Below are 19,242 nucleotides of genomic sequence, written 5' to 3'. Positions count from 1 at the left end.
AAGAAAGGATTAATATCCCCATTTCACAGATGTGCACAGAGAGATTAAGTAACTTGGCCAAGGTCACGCTGGGAGTCACTGGCAGACATGGGAATTGAGCCCAGATCTCCTGGGTTCCAGTCCAGTGCCTTAACTACAAGACTCCAGCAGAGACCTTTCCTTTCCTGGTGATGGAGCAAGAAGGGGGAATCCCAGTATTGAATTAACCCAGAATGCTCATGACTTATTGCCCCAGTCAGCAGTTCCTCCTGGATGCAGTTGAGAATCCCTGGGGGTGCATGCAGGGGAAGAAACCCAGGGCTGAATGAAGACTGAGACCAGATTTCCCCCACACACACAAAAGAGGGTGTTTCCTTCATGATGTTTCCTTCCTTCCTTTCCGAGTGGTACAGCTTGGGAGTGTGTGAACAGGTGTGTGTGTCGGGGCGGGGGGAGGGATCAGAGTCTGAACCCACTGATATCAGTGGCATAACTTCTACAGACTGTGAGCCACCTATTATTAATGATTATTTGTATTGCCACTCCTGGGAGCTGCAGTGATGAACCAGAACCCCACTGCGCTAGGTGCTGTACAACCACAGAACAGAAAGACAGTCCCCTCCCCACCCCAAAGTGTTTACAATCTAAGTGGTGCTGTAGCTGTGTTGGTCCCAGGACATGAGAGAGACAAGGTGGGGGAGGTCATACCTTTTATTGGACCAACTTCTGTTGGTGAGAGAGACGAGCTTTCGAGCCACACAGAGCTCTTCTTCTGGTCTGGGAAAGGTACCAGAGTGTCACAGCTAAACACAGGATGGAAGTGAGTGTTAAGCATAAGGAGTTAACACGTGCTGCAAGAGAGAACCTTTCCCAGACCTGAAGAAGAGCTCTGTGGCACTCAAAAGCGTATCCCTCTCACCAACAGAAAGGTCCAATAAAAGATCTCACCTCACCCGCCTTGTCTCTCTACAATCTAAGTCTAAGTCAAGAGACAAGACCGTCTAATGGGGTAGTAACAATGGGACAATATTGGTCAGCCTAATAGGCAGTGGTCATAGAAGGCTTAATCTTGTACCACTGAAGTCATGGGAATGTTGCATGGACTTCAGTGGGAGGCAGATCAGGCCCTCAGGGCAGGTTACTGCAGCTTAGGGCCGGGATGCAGCTCCAAGCGCAGCCTGAATTGTGTTGCTGAGGAGAGAACTCCCCCAGGTTACATCCCCAGGCTGGTTTTGGATTCCCTGCTGTCTGTTTGAACCCGAGAGGGTGTGTGACCAAGGCTCTGGGAGCTGCCTGGCCACTCGCTGAGTTCTGAGTGCAGATACAAGCCTTACCGGTAACCGGGCATCTTTAGATGCTGGATCCTTTCTTTCTACAGGAGGTTTTTGGGGCAGCAGGGGATGGCGAGCGTATTTGCTCTCAATCTGTCCGGGAGGGGAGCTGGAGCATATGCTCTGGATCGTTCCATGAGCTCAGCCCCACCCACCACCAGCATCCAGTTGGCAGGTCCCAGCTCCAATTGATGACTGTCAATTCAGATACAACAGCAGGCCCTGCCAGCTCTCCCTGCCAATGCTAGCCTTGGCAGATGTTGCCTTCATCCTACTCATTTGGAGCGGCAACGTAGCCTTGATTTCTCTCTCCCACAGATCCCTTTCCTCTGCCAAAGAAACGGAGCCACCTCTAGAGCGGGCATTGCATCTCCATGGCACTGTTGAGCCTTAAGGAGTCTTCATTATTCAAAAGTGCACGATCAGCCTTCAGCCATCTCGGTATAATATGAAATTACATAGACTCCTATCTATAGATGGAGAGTCATTTGGCCATACAACATTGAAAGGGGCTTCTTGGCTTTATTGGGCTTAGTCTCACTTCCTCACTGTTTCCAAGAGGAGCTAATCCTGCTGGTTCCAGAGTATTGTCGCCCTTTGAGATGGAAAAGGCCTTATTATCCATAGATCAGTTAGTTCGTCTTGCAACCAATGCAGGAGTATTCCTGTTCAGGCCAGTCTACTTCCATGTATCCCAAGCAATGGGTCATCTTCCACTGACCCTATGCTGTTCCCTAGTCGGACTGATCTCACCATTAGCAAGTTGATCAGCCCGAGTTCCCCAGGTTCTAAATATTTACCCCCCTGTCCCACCAAAATCTGCTGTCCCTTCTTGCTGTTTTACACCCTTGAGGCATCATGTCTGCCTTCCTCGTTGCCATTGAATCAAGACATACTGGTAACCACTGGGTCCTCAGTGGGAAATCCGAGCCCCGCTGAAATCAATGGGGCCAGAATTTCACCTGTTTAAGTCTTTTCTCCATAATTCAGTCCCCTCAGCCCCATAAATACCTGTTTTGCTTTAGTGAAGTCACTCCAGTCAACCTGCCTTGGGGATGCCCAGAATTGAAAGCCCTGATGCCGAGTTCTACCTCTTGAGCAGCACAGCCCCAGGGGAAGAGGCACAGGTGCCTTGGGAACTGCTCCAACTTAGGTTTCCTACATCATCTCCTTACAAAGCTAGCACCAGAGCAGCCAAAGCAGAGTGTAGTCCAGACACGGCCATTGTGCCAGCAGTGGGGAAATTCCTAGATGCGGGGGCTGAGCTGGGTCTTGGCAACAGGTATACAGGGGCTGCACCCCAGCCCAGAATTGGGGCTGAAATCTGTGCTCTAGGCACACCCATTTCCTTGGGGAATAGGTGCTCTTGGCACAGGCAGACCTGTTACCTCTCCTGTAGTCATTTGGCCAGCCAGGCTCTACCTTGAATTTCTTTGTGCTTGTTCAAGAAAAGCCGGAGCAATCACAGCCCCTTTGGGTCCGCAGGGGAATGTCCTGCTCAGTCTGGAGGCAGAACTCACATGAAGACATTGCCTTGCATGGGCCAGTAATTGATATTAAGGGGTTTTTGAGCTTCACTCAAGCCTGAGCACCAGGAGGGGGATTTAAACCACAGCAAAGAGAAAGCGCCTTTCCTGTCTCATTTCCCATCTGCTCCTGGCTGTCCTGGTTAGTGGCTCTCTCATCTTGCCGCTCCCCAGGGGATGCTGATAAAGGAAAAGCCTTTCTCAGGCCAGTTGGTGGCTCAGCTGCACAGGTGTGAGACATGAAAGGCCACCTGCTGGTGTCTTGTGGTTGCCAGGGCACTGATGTTTTGAGCACCAGGGAATTGGATTCCAGCCCACCCCTTTCCCTTCCACCAGGGATGTGGAGAATCAGCTCTCCTGAGCATTCTGCATTCGATACAAGAGCCCAGTCCTTAGCACAGCTTTCAGATGACCTGTGACAGGGCAGACATTGAACCTCCTGGGGCCCGTTTCCCAAGAGTGAGGGGGTTGACTCCAGCACTCTTGGCTAATTCTTTTCCGCCTCCCTAAACCTCCTTGGCAGTTTCAATGGGATCTGGTGGTTATTCTCCGCTTCTGGAGCTATTAGCCCATCGTTGCTGTGCACTGCTGAATGGCAGCTGTGTTCTACCCCAGAGGTAGCTGCACTTCATTGTGGGGGCAGAGGGTCCCTGACTCTAGTTTCGGTAACATGCAGGGCACGCCTCACCAGGGTGTCTTGGTGCCTCATACAAACCAACATACATCAGCCTCTCTGCTGTGTATCCTGAGTGGTGTGGGGCACCTGCACCTCTGGGCACTGTGTGATCACAAACGAAGGCACGTCTCCTGCCTTGAAGAGCGTACGATGTCAGGACAGGAGATGCTGAGGAAATATAAGGAGATGGCCTTTATATTGCAGTGGTACTCAGAGGCCCAAGTCAGATTGCAGCCTCGGGCCTGTGCCCACATGTGGTGAGAACCAGCCCTTGTGCTGAAGGGCTCCCAGGGAAAGGAAACAGAGAGACACAAAAAGAAAAGGAGTACTTGTGGCACCTTAGAGACTAACCAATTTATTTGAGCATGAGCTTTCGTGAGCTACAGCTCACTTCATCAGATGTTTACCGTGGAAACTGCAGCAGACTTTATATACACACAGAAATCATGAAACAATACCTCCTCCCACCCCACTGTCCTGCTGGTAATAGCTTATCTAAAGTGATCAACAGGTGGGCCATTTCCAGCACAAATCCAGGTTTTCTCACCCTCCACCCCCCCACACAAATTCACTCTCCTGCTGGTGCTAGCCCATCCAAAGTGACAACTCTTTACATAATCAAGTCGGGCTATTTCCTGCATAGATCAAGGTTTTCTCACATCCCCCCCACCCCCATACACACACAAACTCACTCTCCTGCTGGTAATAGCTCATCTAAACTGACCATTCTCCAGGTTTAAATCCAAGTTAAACCAGAACATCTGGGGGGGGGGGGGTAGGAAAAAGCAAGAGGAAACAGGCTACCTTGCATAATGACTTAGCCACTCCCAGTCTCTATTTAAGCCTAAATTAATAGTATCCAATTTGCAAATGAATTCCAATTCAGCAGTTTCTCGCTGGAGTCTGGATTTGAAGTTTTTTTGTTTTAAGATAGCGACCTTCATGTCTGTGATTGCGTGACCAGAGAGATTGAAGTGTTCTCCGACTGGTTTATGAATGTTATAATTCTTGACATCTGATTTGTGTCCATTTATTCTTTTACGTAGAGACTGTCCAGTTTGACCAATGTACATGGCAGAGGGGCATTGCTGGCACATGATGGCATAGATCACATTGGTGGATGTGCAGGTGAACGAGCCTCTGATAGTGTGGCTGATGTTATTAGGCCCTGTGATGGTGTCCCCTGAATAGATATGTGGGCACAATTGGCAACGGGCTTTGTTGCAAGGATAAGTTCCTGGGTTAGTGGTTCTGTTGTGTGGTATGTGGTTGTTGGTGAGTATTTGCTTCAGGTTGCGGGGCTGTCTGTAGGCAAGGACTGGCCTGTCTCCCAAGACTTGTGAGAGTGTTGGGTCATCCTTTAGGATAGGTTGTAGATCCTTAATAATGCGTTGGAGGGGTTTTAGTTGGGGGCTGAAGGTGACGGCTAGTGGCGTTCTGTTATTTTCTTTGTTAGGCCTGTCCTGTAGTAGGTAACTTCTGGGAACTCTTCTGGCTCTATCAATCTGTTTCTTTACTTCTGCAGGTGGGTATTGTAGTTGTAAGAAAGCTTGACAGAGATCTTGTAGGTGTTTGTCTCTGTCTGAGGGGTTGGAGCAAATGCGGTTGTATCGCAGAGCTTGGCTGTAGACGATGGATCGTGTGGTGTGGTCAGGGTGAAAGCTGGAGGCATGCAGGTAGGAATAGCGGTCAGTAGGTTTACGGTATAGGGTAGTGTTTATGTGGCCATTGTTTATTAGCACTGTAGTGTCCAGGAAGTGGATCTCTTGTGTGGACTGGACCAGGCTGAGGTTGGTGGTGGGATGGAAATTGTTGAAATCATGGTGGAATTCCTCAAGGGCTTCTTTTCCATGGGTCCAGATGATGAAGATGTCATCAATATAGCGCAAGTAGAGTAGGGGCTTTAGGGGACGAGAGCTGAGGAAGCGTTGTTCTAAATCAGCCATAAAAATGTTGGCATACTGTGGGGCCATGCGGGTACCCATAGCAGTACTTCAATCCATCGGTGATCTTCCTGATAACACCATCCTGGCTACTATGGATGTAGAAGCCCTCTACACCAACATTCCACACAAAGATGGACTACAAGCCGTCAAGAACACTATCCCCGATAATGTCACGGCTAACCTGGTGGCTGAACTTTGTGACTTTGTCCTTACCCATAACTATTTCACATTTGGGGACAATGTATACCTTCAGATCAGCGGCACTGCTATGGGTACCCGCATGGCCCCACAGTATGCCAACATTTTTATGGCTGATTTAGAACAACGCTTCCTCAGCTCTCGTCCCCTAAAGCCCCTACTCTACTTGCGCTATATTGATGACATCTTCATCATCTGGACCCATGGAAAAGAAGCCCTTGAGGAATTCCACCATGATTTCAACAATTTCCATCCCACCACCAACCTCAGCCTGGTCCAGTCCACACAAGAGATCCACTTCCTGGACACTACAGTGCTAATAAACAATGGCCACATAAACACCACCCTATACCGTAAACCTACTGACCGCTATTCCTACCTGCATGCCTCCAGCTTTCACCCTGACCACACCACACGATCCATCGTCTACAGCCAAGCTCTGCGATACAACCGCATTTGCTCCAACCCCTCAGACAGAGACAAACACCTACAAGATCTCTGTCAAGCTTTCTTACAACTACAATACCCACCTGCAGAAGTAAAGAAACAGATTGATAGAGCCAGAAGAGTTCCCAGAAGTTACCTACTACAGGACAGGCCTAACAAAGAAAATAACAGAACGCCACTAGCCGTCACCTTCAGCCCCCAACTAAAACCCCTCCAACGCATTATTAAGGATCTACAACCTATCCTAAAGGATGACCCAACACTCTCACAAGTCTTGGGAGACAGGCCAGTCCTTGCCTACAGACAGCCCCGCAACCTGAAGCAAATACTCACCAACAACCACATACCACACAACAGAACCACTAACCCAGGAACTTATCCTTGCAACAAAGCCCGTTGCCAATTGTGCCCACATATCTATTCAGGGGACACCATCACAGGGCCTAATAACATCAGCCACACTATCAGAGGCTCGTTCACCTGCACATCCACCAATGTGATCTATGCCATCATGTGCCAGCAATGCCCCTCTGCCATGTACATTGGTCAAACTGGACAGTCTCTACGTAAAAGAATAAATGGACACAAATCAGATGTCAAGAATTATAACATTCATAAACCAGTCGGAGAACACTTCAATCTCTCTGGTCACGCAATCACAGACATGAAGGTCGCTATCTTAAAACAAAAAAACTTCAAATCCAGACTCCAGCGAGAAACTGCTGAATTGGAATTCATTTGCAAATTGGATACTATTAATTTAGGCTTAAATAGAGACTGGGAGTGGCTAAGTCATTATGCAAGGTAGCCTGTTTCCTCTTGCTTTTTCCTACCCCCCCCCCCCAGATGTTCTGGTTTAACTTGGATTTAAACCTGGAGAATGGTCAGTTTAGATGAGCTATTACCAGCAGGAGAGTGAGTTTGTGTGTGTATGGGGGTGGGGGGGATGTGAGAAAACCTTGATCTATGCAGGAAATAGCCCGACTTGATTATGTAAAGAGTTGTCACTTTGGATGGGCTAGCACCAGCAGGAGAGTGAATTTGTGTGGGGGGGTGGAGGGTGAGAAAACCTGGATTTGTGCTGGAAATGGCCCACCTGTTGATCACTTTAGATAAGCTATTACCAGCAGGACAGTGGGGTGGGAGGAGGTATTGTTTCATGATTTCTGTGTGTATATAAAGTCTGCTGCAGTTTCCACGGTAAACATCTGATGAAGTGAGCTGTAGCTCACGAAAGCTCATGCTCAAATAAATTGGTTAGTCTCTAAGGTGCCACAAGTCCTCCTTTTCTTTTTGCGAATACAGACTAACACGGCTGTTCCTCTGAAAAGAGAGACACAAAGTGACTTTCCCAAGGTCAGGCAGCAAGCCAGGGGTCCTGAGTCCCCAAGGCGGGAGCCCCATCCTCTAGTCTACACTGCCAGGAAAGGTAGTGTTACTCCTACCTGCCAACACTGTGAGAGGGGGCCCAAGACGTAGAGTTCAGCTGAGTGGGGGTGGACTTGTTTCTGCAGCACCGTCTCTTCTCCCAAAGGAAGCCCCGGACCAGCTGATCCCTACCCGCTAACACCATCCAGTTACCAGTAATGGTTCCCCTTCTCCAACAAGCAAAGCAAAAGGTATTGTACGCTGTTCTCCCTTGCACCCCAGATATGCAGAGTGTTTAGATTTCGCTGCCATCTGGAACAAGCCCTTTGGATTGAGGCTGAGAGCAAAGCAGTGTCTGGTAATGCAAGAGCAAATGCAGAGAGGAAACCCTGATGGGTTTACTGCTTTTTATCGGCCTCTCCCAGGAGACCACGTTGTTTGCACATGGCTTATCTCCCAGACTGACCAAGTCCCCGGCTAGGGCAAAATGTCGCCTTAAGAACAGGCTTGTTGTGTGCACGGAAGACGGGTTGTTTCTCATCTCTTTCCACCCCTCAAGTTGGAAGTTTTCAGGGCAGTTTGTCACCCACTCTGGCTGGCAGCGTCCCTGGAGAGGGCATGGACTGACTGAGGCTGAAATGACTTCTCACCACCTAAGTATGGAGGCATGTTGGCAGGGGAAGCCAGCCCTGCTGCTGCCTGGTTTGCACCTGCTCTGTGGATAACTGATTTTCAGAGCTGCCAGTCAGGCCGAAAGGTTAGTCCAGTGGTTAGGGGGCCAGGGTGGGATCTTGGGAGACCTGCATTTAGTTCCTGGCTCTGCTGCAGACTTCACATGTGGCCTTGAGCAAGTCACTTAGTCTCTCCATGCCTCAGTTTCCCATCTATAGAATGGGGATAACAGCACCTCCTTGCCTCCCATCAGAGGTGCTCAGATACTAACGTGATACATGACAGCAACTTGGTTGAGGCTCTCGAAATACAGTTGTTAGTGGGATGAGTAACCTGGCCTCTATCCTGAATGAAGTGTGTGATACATGAAGGGGGGAGGGGGTGAGTAGCTCCCTTTGATGGACACCCAGCCAGCCAGCTAGCTGTAAAATCCCTCTTCATGTATCACAGAGCGGCAGCCAGGACTGCTGAGAGACAGCTGAGTTCAGTAGAGACCTCCGGCAGCCATGAGAGATAATCCTCCAGGAGTGGTAAGCGCTCTCCAAACGCAGGAAGTTGCAGACCCTGGCCGGGCAGGTCGCAGGGTGGAGACAGCCACATATGCGTAAGGAGCACAGCGCATTGATAGTTCTCTTTACGGATGTTAAAGTTAAGCCTGCTGTTGCCTGGCCGCGCCTATACACCAGCTAGGCCAGTGCAAAGGGGTTGCAGGACAGATGTAAACTGCTCCAGGAGCTACACCGGCTCCCGGGGCCTCAGAACAGAGGAGAGACCAATTGCAAAGGGCCTTGTCTCTACCCCTGTATCCCTCATGGTCCTCACACGACCCCTTGTCTCTACCCCTGTATCCTCCCCCCGCCATGAAATTCCCTTCCCTTCATCATCCTCCCCCGCCCCCCTAGCAACCATCAGCTTCACTTCCAGTGTCTTTATCCACCCCACCCCCCCATCTGCGGAGAGGAAAGCAGGTCACTGCTCAGAGAAATCAATAAGCAGAGGATTTAGCGGCGTGGCACCTTGTAAGTGACCCAGAAGATGCTAGTCTCTGGGAGGGGTCCGGCTCCGGAAGCGTGTTCCGTGGGAAGGGAGCAAGACTCCAGGGGAAGCCATGGGCTCAGAGAAGCTTCCAGGTAATCCCCGTGCCTGCTGGCAGCCGATGGAGTGGGAAGGATGATGAAGCCAATGAAGCGGAGGAAGCAACTGGACAGGAGGAATTTGAAACTCAGTCAAAAAGCGATGGTGAGAGGAGGAGCTGCACTAGGGTGAGCCCCACCCCATAGGCAGCCTCCCGCACTCCCTTCCCTAGCTCGGAGGCTGCATTTGGTTTCCAGTGAGGTGCCTACGCTGTGGGTCTGCCCCAGGTTTCTAGCTAAGGTGAGACTAGGGCACATGGAGGTTGAGCGAGTCGCTGGAGGTTGTATCATGAGCCAGGTGGGTTTCGAAGATGCGTGTGGATGCCCCCAGCTCCCATCCCCCAGGCTCTAAGCTCTAGACCATGTGCCAGCCCATGTTGGAGGTGGAGAAGAGCCTGAGATTTGCTGTCCTGCAATAGACACCGGCCCAGCAGGGCTGGTAACGGCCAACATCTGCTTCTACAGTTCCTCTACAGTAGCACCTAGGAATGGCAGCTGCGGTGTGGAGTCTCAGGGACGGAGCCTCAGCTCTGCAGTGTGATGCCCTGACAGATCCCCCCCACATTAGTCTAGTGGGCTGGAAGGTGGGACTCTGGGGTTCTAGGCCCCAGACATGGGCACAGCTGGGTGACCTTGGGCAAGTTCCTGTCCCCCCTCTGTGCTTCTCTTTCCCCTCCCACCCTTTGACTGTCTCATCTGTAAGCTCATCAGGGCTGGGACTGCCTCTTCCTATGTGTTCGTACTGAGGCCCTGATCTCTGGGCACTTCCAAAATACAGCCCATAATAGTCACTGTACAAATGCGTTGCAAGAAACAGCCCTGGCCCTTTAAGAGACGAGAGAGACAAAGGGTGGGAGGGAAAACGACTTGCTCAATACACGTAATAGGGCAAGCTGGGAAGAGAACCCAACAGTCTTCAGAGTAACAGCCGTGTTAGTCTGTATTGGCAAAAAGAAAAGGAGTACTTGTGGCACCTTAGAGACTAATCAATTTATTTGAGCATGAGCTTTCGTGAGCTACAGCTCACTTCATCGGATGCATGCCGTGGAAAGCTCATGCTCAAATAAATTGGTTAGTCTCTAAGGTGCCACAAGTACTCCTTTTCTTTTTCCCAACAGTCTTGATTCCCAGCCCAGCACCCTAGCCATATGATCATGCTGCCTCACCAAGGAGAAGGGGAAAGCGCCCGTGTCCCGTGGAATCCTCGGCTAAGCAAGAATCTGCACTGAAATTGGGGTCGGCGGATATAAGAAAAGCTGCCATTGTCTGTGCCAACCACGACTCATCCTGGGCTGATTCGAGTCCCCTGGCAGTGAAACCACAATTCAAGTTCAAAGGCTTAGAGCTGGTCAGTTCTACACCTGGTACCGTTCATCTCTAGATGGCGGGGATTCCCCCTTCCCTTTGCCTTGCCCCCTCACTCAGCACGCGTCCCCATTGCTTACAGAGTTTCATATTCTCCTGCCCGGCAGCACGGCTCAGGGCATTGTCTGGATGGAAGCAGGAGCGGTCGTGTGAGGACCGTATGTGGAGTAACTGTATGGCAGGCGTGATGCAGACGCTCCCTTATTGCTATTAATCCTGGTCTTTGCGTATTGTCTAGGGACCAGCGGAGAACAGGGCCCGCTTGTGCTAGGCGCTGTACAGAGAATGAGCCATTCCTGCCCCAGAGAGCTTCCAGGCTAAGTGTTCAGCTAGCACTGCAGCTGGTCACGGTACAACTTCCACATGAGGGCCACTGATTTCAAATGCCGCTGAGTTCAGCATGTTCTAGCAATGAGAGAAGGTGGGGGCTTGGAGTCAGGACTCCTGGGTTTTACTCCCACTGAGACGCAGGCTGGTCTCGAGCAAATGGCTTCTCCTCTTCAAGCCGCGTTTTCCCCACCTAAGCTGCAGATCACCTTGAGATCTCTGGCGGAAAGGCATGCTACTATAAAGTGCAACTCACTCATTTCAGCACTGGGTTATCTCCGTGACAATCTAGGCTAAGAGCAGAGCTGTAGGCTGGGATTCAGGATACAGGGCCAGGGTCTAAGTTCTACCAACGTGGCCTTGCTTTTCCACGGCGATTGGCGTGCCTGATCCTGACAGAGCAGGATCTGCAAACAGCACATGTGTCTCACTCAGCGGACGCTGCTTGGCAGCACGCACCCTGCGTGCAAAGAGAGCCAGGCTTCTTTTGGAGGTTGTTTTAACGCTGCCGATTGTCCCAGGCTTTGGCTTTAGTCAGAAAGCTGGCGGGGGGGAAGGTAGGGGAAAGTGGTTGGTTTGCCAGACCTCTGCCCAGTCCTAGAAACACAGGGATAGATTTCCAGCCTCAGCCCCATGCCTCTCTGCTTCCACCGCCTGCTGTGTGCAGACAGAGAGGGAAAAGGGGAAGGGGTAGAAAAGAGGAGACAGAGGTTATCGGATTGGGTTGGGGGGGCGGGGGAGAAGGCTAAGAGCCCACCAGGGAGAGTGAGCAGGAGGTGGAAGGCTACAGAGAGAGGCAGGAGGAGTGGCCGCTGAATTGTAAGCCCGTTATCTGTGGATGTCTCTGCCGTGGATGTCTTTCGGTGCACGCCATGCGGTCGGGTGCACCCAGGGAGTGTGCAAACCATGCCACACTCGCCACTGAACTGGCAGCCTCCCCTTTTCCCCCCGGGAAAGGCCCGTGCAGGGAAATGGGAGGCGAACACGGTAAAGGGAAGCAGAACCGAACCACGCTCTTCAGGCAGCAGTCCAGGGAAAAAGCCACCTCCAATGAGGTGAGCACTGTCTGAACAAAGGCTGCTTAATCGGCTTCCGTCTAGAACTGCTCAGCGAAGGGCCTTTGGGTGGGTTTTAAATCTGCGCAAACTGGTTTTTAGCGAGCTGCTGAGGCCGCTTTGTTTTCATCCGGCGATTTGATCCTTTCAGCAGGTAGTAATTCAACTCTCGCCTGGTCCTTCACCCGCATGAGCGTGTGTGTGAGCGTGGGCATGTGGCTTCTGCACTCTGCTGGAGTCGCTGCTGCTGCTCGGGTCTTGGGCTGGATTTTATTAATTCTTATTGTTATTTTAATTCAATTAACATTGCTGCGCAGCTCCCCCCGCTGCTAGAGGGGGTGTGGAGATTTCCCAGGGAGAAGGGGCGGGCGGGGGAGGAGAAACTGGTGTAGAAAGATCCTCCTGCTGTGATCTCGTCAGACCCCATGGACTACACAAGGTCAGGCCTGCCACGACCCTGGGCTGCTGCCAGGAGTGGGGCTGGTGATTTAGTGATGCTTTGCCCCCTTGTTGGGCACTCAGCGCTGGGGAGGGCAGCTGCACTGCAATGCCAAGGTCCGGACCGCCGCTAGCCATTCAGACATCTTGCGGGAACAGCTTCAGCCCTGGCCTCCTGGGTGAATTCCAGCAGGTCCCTCGTGCTCTGCCTGCTTGGGATTCACTCGCCATCTGGAGCTGATGCTGCGTCCTGCACTTGCTGGCCTAGAGCGTTGTCTGGCATTGCCGGGCCCTGTTAGACACCAGCCGCGTGCTGCCCCTTGACTGCGCAGCTGTGGCAGGTGACGAGATGCTTCTGTGCCCGGTTTGCAAAGCGCTCTGGGACCCTGGGCGCTGACAGGCCTGAATGAGAGATGGGGATTAGTCAAACAAACGTCTTGCCCCCTGGGAGCAGCTACGGTCCTGCCCGTGCCCCCCAACCCCCCAGCCCTAGAGATCTACTTCTCCCAGAAGCTCCCCAGCCAGCTTCTGCTTCCCGGGCATGGTTCCATCTCCCAGGCAAGGGGTCCTGTGCCAATAAGTAGTATGGCCGAAAGCACAGGGGGTTGAGACGGGCAGTGGAGGGTGGGGTTGGATGGCCTGGATGCCCTCCCCAATCCAGGCAGAGATGGGGCCAAGCTGCTAAGTTCTGATCCGATTCCAACGCTCCCAAAGCTTGTGGACGTTCAGAGCCAGGGCTTTGTTTGGAGTCTGTTTTATCCCGGTTGAATGGGGAGAGACCCTCGGTGGCAGGGTTGTGAGTATGTTGGGGGAGGCGGGGAGGCCTGACTGGGGGTGGGGGTGGGACACCCTCAGTTGGGGAAGGAAGGGGCACATGGTAGGGGCAGAGCATGGCAAGGTGGGGGAGGAGGAGCAGGCCAGTCGTGGAGTTCACAGGATTCACAAGGGCGCATGGGAGTCATTCCCTTCCCCCTTCCCTTGGGGCAGGGGATGCCCTCAGTATGTGGAGGAGCTTGGCAGTGCCAATGGGAGCAGAGCCTGGCTCAGGCTAAGAGCCCACCTGGCTCAGGCTAAGAGCCCTCCTGCCCACCCACCTGCCTGCAGTTGGGGTCTGGGCTCCATGCCAGGGAGGCTACCCTGGCATTGCTGCCTGGAACTCACAGCTCTCCCAAGTCTGCTGCACCGCCTCTGTTTCCAGATGTGTCGGGCATGATCTGGCGGCTCAGCCCCCTTCTCTCTGGCCCCATTGCCCAGCTTGGCAAAGGGAATTGTCACTGGCTCTGGGCAGCAGTCTGCCCTGCCCTGGCTGGCCCCAATCTTCAGTAGAGCGCCACCCGGACCTGTGCGCTCTGCTTCAATGTGTCTGCGGCTGGAGAACATTTGCGGGGTGGCAGGAAAAGGGGTGATTAGCCTGGGTTGGGCAACAGGGGCCTGGGGAACCAGCAGATTGTTCTGGCTCCTCCAGGATCCTCATTCCCTTGGTTCTCTCCCCCACACTAACCTCAGAAGCCCCCCATGTCCGGCCAACCTGGTCTGGAGAGATTGAATGTGCTTCTCCTGGGTGAGCCAGGATGGGTCACCGAACTCAGGACAAGACCTGTTCAGCTGACTACCCTGGTGTGAGGATGTGACACAGCAGGGAGTGGGGAGTGCTGACCTGGGAACCTGCCCTGGGGATGGGAGACCTGAGAGCCTGTAACCTGAGCCAGGAGGGAGCGGGGGAGGTAACACCTCTGCCCGGGAATGTGAACAGAGGCTGCAGAAGGGAGCTGGCTGGTGGGGGTTTCAGTTTTGGGCTGGATGGAGGAACGCAGGGAACCCCAGGGCTGGGGTCTACGCTCCCTGCTCCCGCAGAAGGACTGGACTGAGGGGTCCTGGCTGTACCCACAACCTCTGTTTTGGACTGTGTTCCTGTTGTCCAATAAACCTTGTGTTTGATTGGCTGGCTGAGAGTCTCAGTGAATCCCAGGAAGAGGGGTGCAGGGCCTGGACTCCCCCACACTCCGTGACACCTGGTTCCTGGGACCCCTCCCAATCCAGGAGCCTGGGAGGGACCCTAGCTGAGAAAGGGTCCTATTGGCCCTGGGAGCACCAGTTCCTTCCTTTCTGCCCCAGGGAGAGAGCTCAGATGGAGACACCGACTCTGGGTGTGGGGAGGTGGAGGCTGGGGCATCAGCCTTTAAAAGGTTCAGTCTGAGCCATGCCCTGGACGGCTCCTGACTTGGCTTCTCTCCCCCTCGGTGTCGGGCACACACAGGTGAGGGTGTGTCACATGCTGGTGCCCCCTGGGGAAGGGCAGCGGGGGACGGGGGGTTGCACAGGGGCAGTGGCTCAGAAAAGGATGGACACAGCAGCCCGGGGGTCGCTGGCCCTGGATGTAACCCCGGTGGCCACGTCTGTGGTGCGCACTCCACTCATTTGTGAGCTGGGCCCACTCCAGAACAAGAAGCACCCAGCAGAGCCTTGGGCCTGTTGGCACGCGGATGAAGGGCTGTGCCCTCCGCCATCTGTCCTTGGCACCGAGGCATCTGCTGAACGGACGGCAGAGCCAGCAAGCAGGTGGCATTGCCTGCCTGTCACTCCGTCCCCACCCGCGTGCTTGGTGTCCCCCTGTTGCTTCTGCAGAGCCCACAGAATGACACGTGAGAACAGCTTGATAATGCGCCCCCCCCTTTCGCCCCCCGAAGGATCCCAGGGTGCTCTAGCGGTCAGAGAGCAGATCCTGCTGCCTTTGCTCCTCCCTGGGGACTGGTCTACAGCCTGCAGCAGCTGGTCTCGGAGCCGGGTGCACGGCCCTGGGCTCAGGGGCCTGCACTACGATGCAAAGAAAAGCCGTGTAGATGTTGCGGCTGGGACTGGAGTTTGGGCTGTGAAGCCCACCCTGCTCCCGCAGCTACAGAGCCCCAGCCCGCCCGTCTGCATAGCGACTTTTAGTGCCACGCCACTGCGCTTGCCGTGTAGACGTACCTAATAAGGGCCTTGGCACTCTGATAACGTATCAGACCAGTTTCAGCCCTGGGAGTTGGGCCTGCCTGGGGGGAGGACTGAGTATAGACCACAGGGGCTCGGTCCTCCAAGGAGCACATCACAAAGATGAATTCACCGAGTCCCGCAACGGGCCTCTGAGCGTTACCCCCAGTGCGCAGATCGGGGAAATGCCCCGAGAGGCCTTCAAGTCACGTGCTGAAGGCAAGTGAGGAGCAGCGCTGGGAACAGAACCCGGGAGTCCCAGCTCCTAAGTCTTCCATCTTGTAGTGCCTGGCCTCGTTCGCCTGCCGCTGACATGCAGCTGCCTCGGTTGTGGAGCACAGCAGCTGTTTAACGCCCCAGGGGGACGCACTTCAGGGCAGGAAATGAAGGAAGATACTGCACTGAGCTGAAACTATGGGGAGGGAGAGGATTAGTGAGGCAGAACGCAAGGATCTGAGCTGGGGTTCGGCCAGGCTGATTGTCCCAAAAAGCGTCGGGGACCTGCGGTGGCCACAAAGGGTTGCAACCGCAGTTTGGGGACTTAATAGTCTGTGATGACAGGGGCTGGGCACCTGCAACACCCCTGGGGGGGCTCAGCGTTCTCCAGCTGCCACCCAACAGATACAGCAGGAAGTGCACGAGCATACACAGAGGCACCTGAGGAAAGGGGCCACTTGTCACTTAACAGGCCTGTCTGGAAAGGCCCCTGGGGAGAGATGGTGGCCCTGGGAAAAGTAGCCCTGTTTGTTTAGGGAAGGGGAGAAGAGGGAAACTGGTTTGTGGAGGGGTGTAGCGGGGAACTGGCATGGTGGGGGGCTGGAGCCTTCTTGTGAAGGGCCAGTCTGGTTCTCCTGCACAGGACAGAGCTGTGGTGTAAGAGAATTGGACCTGGCTCGCTTTGGGGGAAAAGGGCTCTCGAGGGGGAAAATGGTCTTGTGGTTATGGAGCTGGACTGGTCCTTTGGAAATGGAGGTTCAATGCCTGTCTTTGACCCCAGGGCGAGTCACTGATTCTCTGTGCCTCTGTTTCTCCAACTGTAAAATGGGCATAATGATACTGCCTTTCTCTCACCCTATGGTTGTGTCTGTTTAGACTGTAAGGTCTGTGGGACAGGGACTGTTTCTTGTGTGTTTGTACAGCACCCAGCACAGTGGGACACTGAGCACACTCACGCCTCTGGACATCCCTGTAATGTCAATAGAGATAAAAATCCTGGTGTGGTAGGATGTGAATTGACTCAGTAGGGCAGGTTAGTTAGTTTGTGCAGGGGAGGCAGCGAGTTCGAGTGAGTACAGCACTGACTAGAAGGCAGGACTCTAGGGTCTCTAGTTCCTGCCCCGCCACTGACCTACTGTGTGACCTTGGGCAAATCACTTTCTCTATGCCTCTGTTTTCCCCTCTGGACAATGGGGATAATCCTCCCCTCCAAGGAGTGACCCGAGGATTAATATTTGGGAAGCACTTTAAGATTTCAGCTGGGATCTGTTGCGTGCAAAGGATTGTCCTTTGCTTCCCTCGGGGGGTTGGTGGGGGCCGGGGGCATGCTGCAGAGGAAGCCCATCAGGTTGCCGTGAGCCTGGGGGTAGGATTATCCTTTCTGCTACCTTCAGCACACGCAGTGGCAAGACTCAGCCCGTGACAGCGCGTGCAACTGCAGCATCATGGACAGCACTGGGAGCTCCCTCCTGCACGGCAGCCTCTTGAGACTAAGCCCCCCAGGGCTCACATGCAGCATCTTGGCCCTGATCTCTGCAGTGAATTGTTTCCTTGGCCACGCTCAGCCTGGGAGAGGGTCATGCCACGAAGGTCGGGCCTGGATCTGCCCTGGCCCAAAGGCCAGGGGTGTTTGGAGCAGGGGTTTCAGGCTAGGCCTGCCCATGCCAAGCTTGTGAGGGAGAGAGAGGAGCTTTGCACGGCTGAGACAGAGCAGGAGAACAGGGCACTTATGCCCCCAGCCCTACATGTCCCTCCCCAGGCCTTTCTGTGCTCTGTGCCACCTCACCCAGCTGTCACGCTAGGGCGCTGTCCTGCCCCTCCTTGCACGGGTGCCCCCACGGGGCCAAGCTGGAGCTCAGCCGGAGAGCAGGGTCCTACAGGCCTGCGGGGACTGTGTCTTTAAGAGCACAGAGCCTGCCTTGAATGCAATCAGCTCCGCATGGGTAGCCAAGCTCCCGTCCCTAGCACACACAGCTCCCCGCTGGTGGCAAGGGGGTAGCGAGGCTGTGGGCACGCAGGCAGCGGGCGGCAAGGGCAGGGGTGTGCACGGGCGCCTGGCACTCGGCCTGCGTGACTCGTTGGACGGAACACACTGACATTTGAAAAGGAAAAAAAAATACCCAGAGAAACAGACGGAGCTTTGAAACGACCGGGAGAAAGACACACAGCAGGGGAATCGAACGGGGCAGAGGGGAAAAGTTCCTGGGCAGGGAGAGGATGTGAGCAGAAGGGCTGGCCGGGAGCCGGAAGGATGCCATGGACTCTGGCAGGGAAAGTGGGGCAGCAACCGGCAGCCATGGAGACAACCTCGCAGACACCCGTGCCAGCCTGGCAGATCCCCCCTCTCTAGCTCAGCGACGGGAAAGGGGACTGGAGTCTGGCTGGAGCCTGGAAAGGTGGATTCTGGACTGGCTACCTCCTGCATTGATCGGCGAGGAAGGCCAGCTTGCACCCTCCCACCCAACTTTCTCCAAGGCTGAGGATCCGGATGTCGACTGAACGTGACAATCGCCGGGCAGTTAAACGCCGACCGATTCCCGGGCACGCACTGGAGCGAGGTCAGTGCCCATGTAATCAGGTTTGTAACAACCCACCTAGCTGGTTGCTTCCCATGAATACATGCTTAATAATGAACTGCCTCTGTCGTTAATTAACATAAACAGCTAATGGACCTCGAGATGTCTCCTTAGATTTAACTTGACAGAGATGGCATGTTGATTTAAATGCCAGGCGATTAGTAAAACCATCTTTAATTTGGTTTAAACATATGCGACAAAACGCGTGTGTGTTGCATAGTTTGGAGTCTTGCCTGGGAGCCGTCTCCTGGTTCCTCTTCAGCCCCATGCAACCGTGGTTCGCATCCCCACGGCGCTTCCTCCGAAGCATCACTGAGGTTTGTGTAGTGGACATGGAGAACAACTGAGCGCAGTCCTCTGTCCCAGCCCTTGACACAGCAGCAGGATGGTATCACGGCCCTCTGCCGTCATCTTGTCTCAAGACTAAACGCAGCCCGGTTTTTAACCTGGACTGCAGCAAAGTTGCATTTCAGGGGGCTGGGGGGCGCACAGAGGAAGTTCTAGGGAAGGGTCAGCTCTGGGGGAGGGGGGCTTCTGGAAGCACCCAGGTGAAACTGACAGCTCAAGGTGAGCTCAGAGCCCGCAGATAGCAGCAGACAAAGATCGTACCACGTGTGTTTCCAAACAGGGTTGGCTCTGTCCTGGGGCGTCTACGGCTGAAGGTCACGCTGCTAGGAGAGTAAGGGGGAGGCAGGCGCAGTTGCCTTTGTCTTTCTTTTGCTTGGATAAACCTAGCTGGCTGGACAGCTTCTCATTGCAGCTGGGGGGAAGGACACGGGTCCAGCCAGGAGGATTCGGTTTGGCTTTAGCTTTTAATCATGCACCTTCCTCTCTGCTGTCCCCTGCAGCAACAGTTATTAAAGGCCGGAAGGAGCCATTGTCCCCCCTCATTAAGAACTGCTCGTCAAGGATGGCAGAAATAAGGAGGGACAAGATCTGCTTTTGGTAGAAGTGTTGTTCATAGGAGCCCTTTGCGATCTCAAGGGCTACATGCCACTGGGACAGGCTTTTCGCTAGCA

General features: G+C 53.8%; 1 protein-coding gene across 4 annotated transcripts in view; it reads left to right on the top strand.

Annotated features, from left to right (window-relative positions):
* SRCIN1 (SRC kinase signaling inhibitor 1) overlaps positions 1-19,242 on the top strand; it is a 190,476-nt gene that overhangs the window by 48,541 nt on the left and 122,693 nt on the right. The window contains exon 1 of one of the 4 annotated variants that reach the window (XM_073326145.2): positions 17,631-18,205. The exons of the other annotated variants lie outside the window; for them this stretch is intronic. Coding sequence (XP_073182246.1) covers positions 18,136-18,205 — 70 coding nt within the window. The 5' untranslated portion in view covers positions 17,631-18,135. Of the gene's footprint in view, positions 1-17,630; positions 18,206-19,242 lie in introns of those variants that run through there. 4 annotated transcript variants of the gene reach the window in all.

The sequence above is a fragment of the Lepidochelys kempii genome, chromosome 27 (assembly GCF_965140285.1).
Source record: "Lepidochelys kempii isolate rLepKem1 chromosome 27, rLepKem1.hap1, whole genome shotgun sequence".
Taxonomy (NCBI): Eukaryota; Metazoa; Chordata; order Testudines; family Cheloniidae; genus Lepidochelys; species Lepidochelys kempii.
The sequence above is the reverse complement of the archived record's forward strand: the minus strand, read 5'-3'. Positions and strand labels throughout refer to the sequence as shown.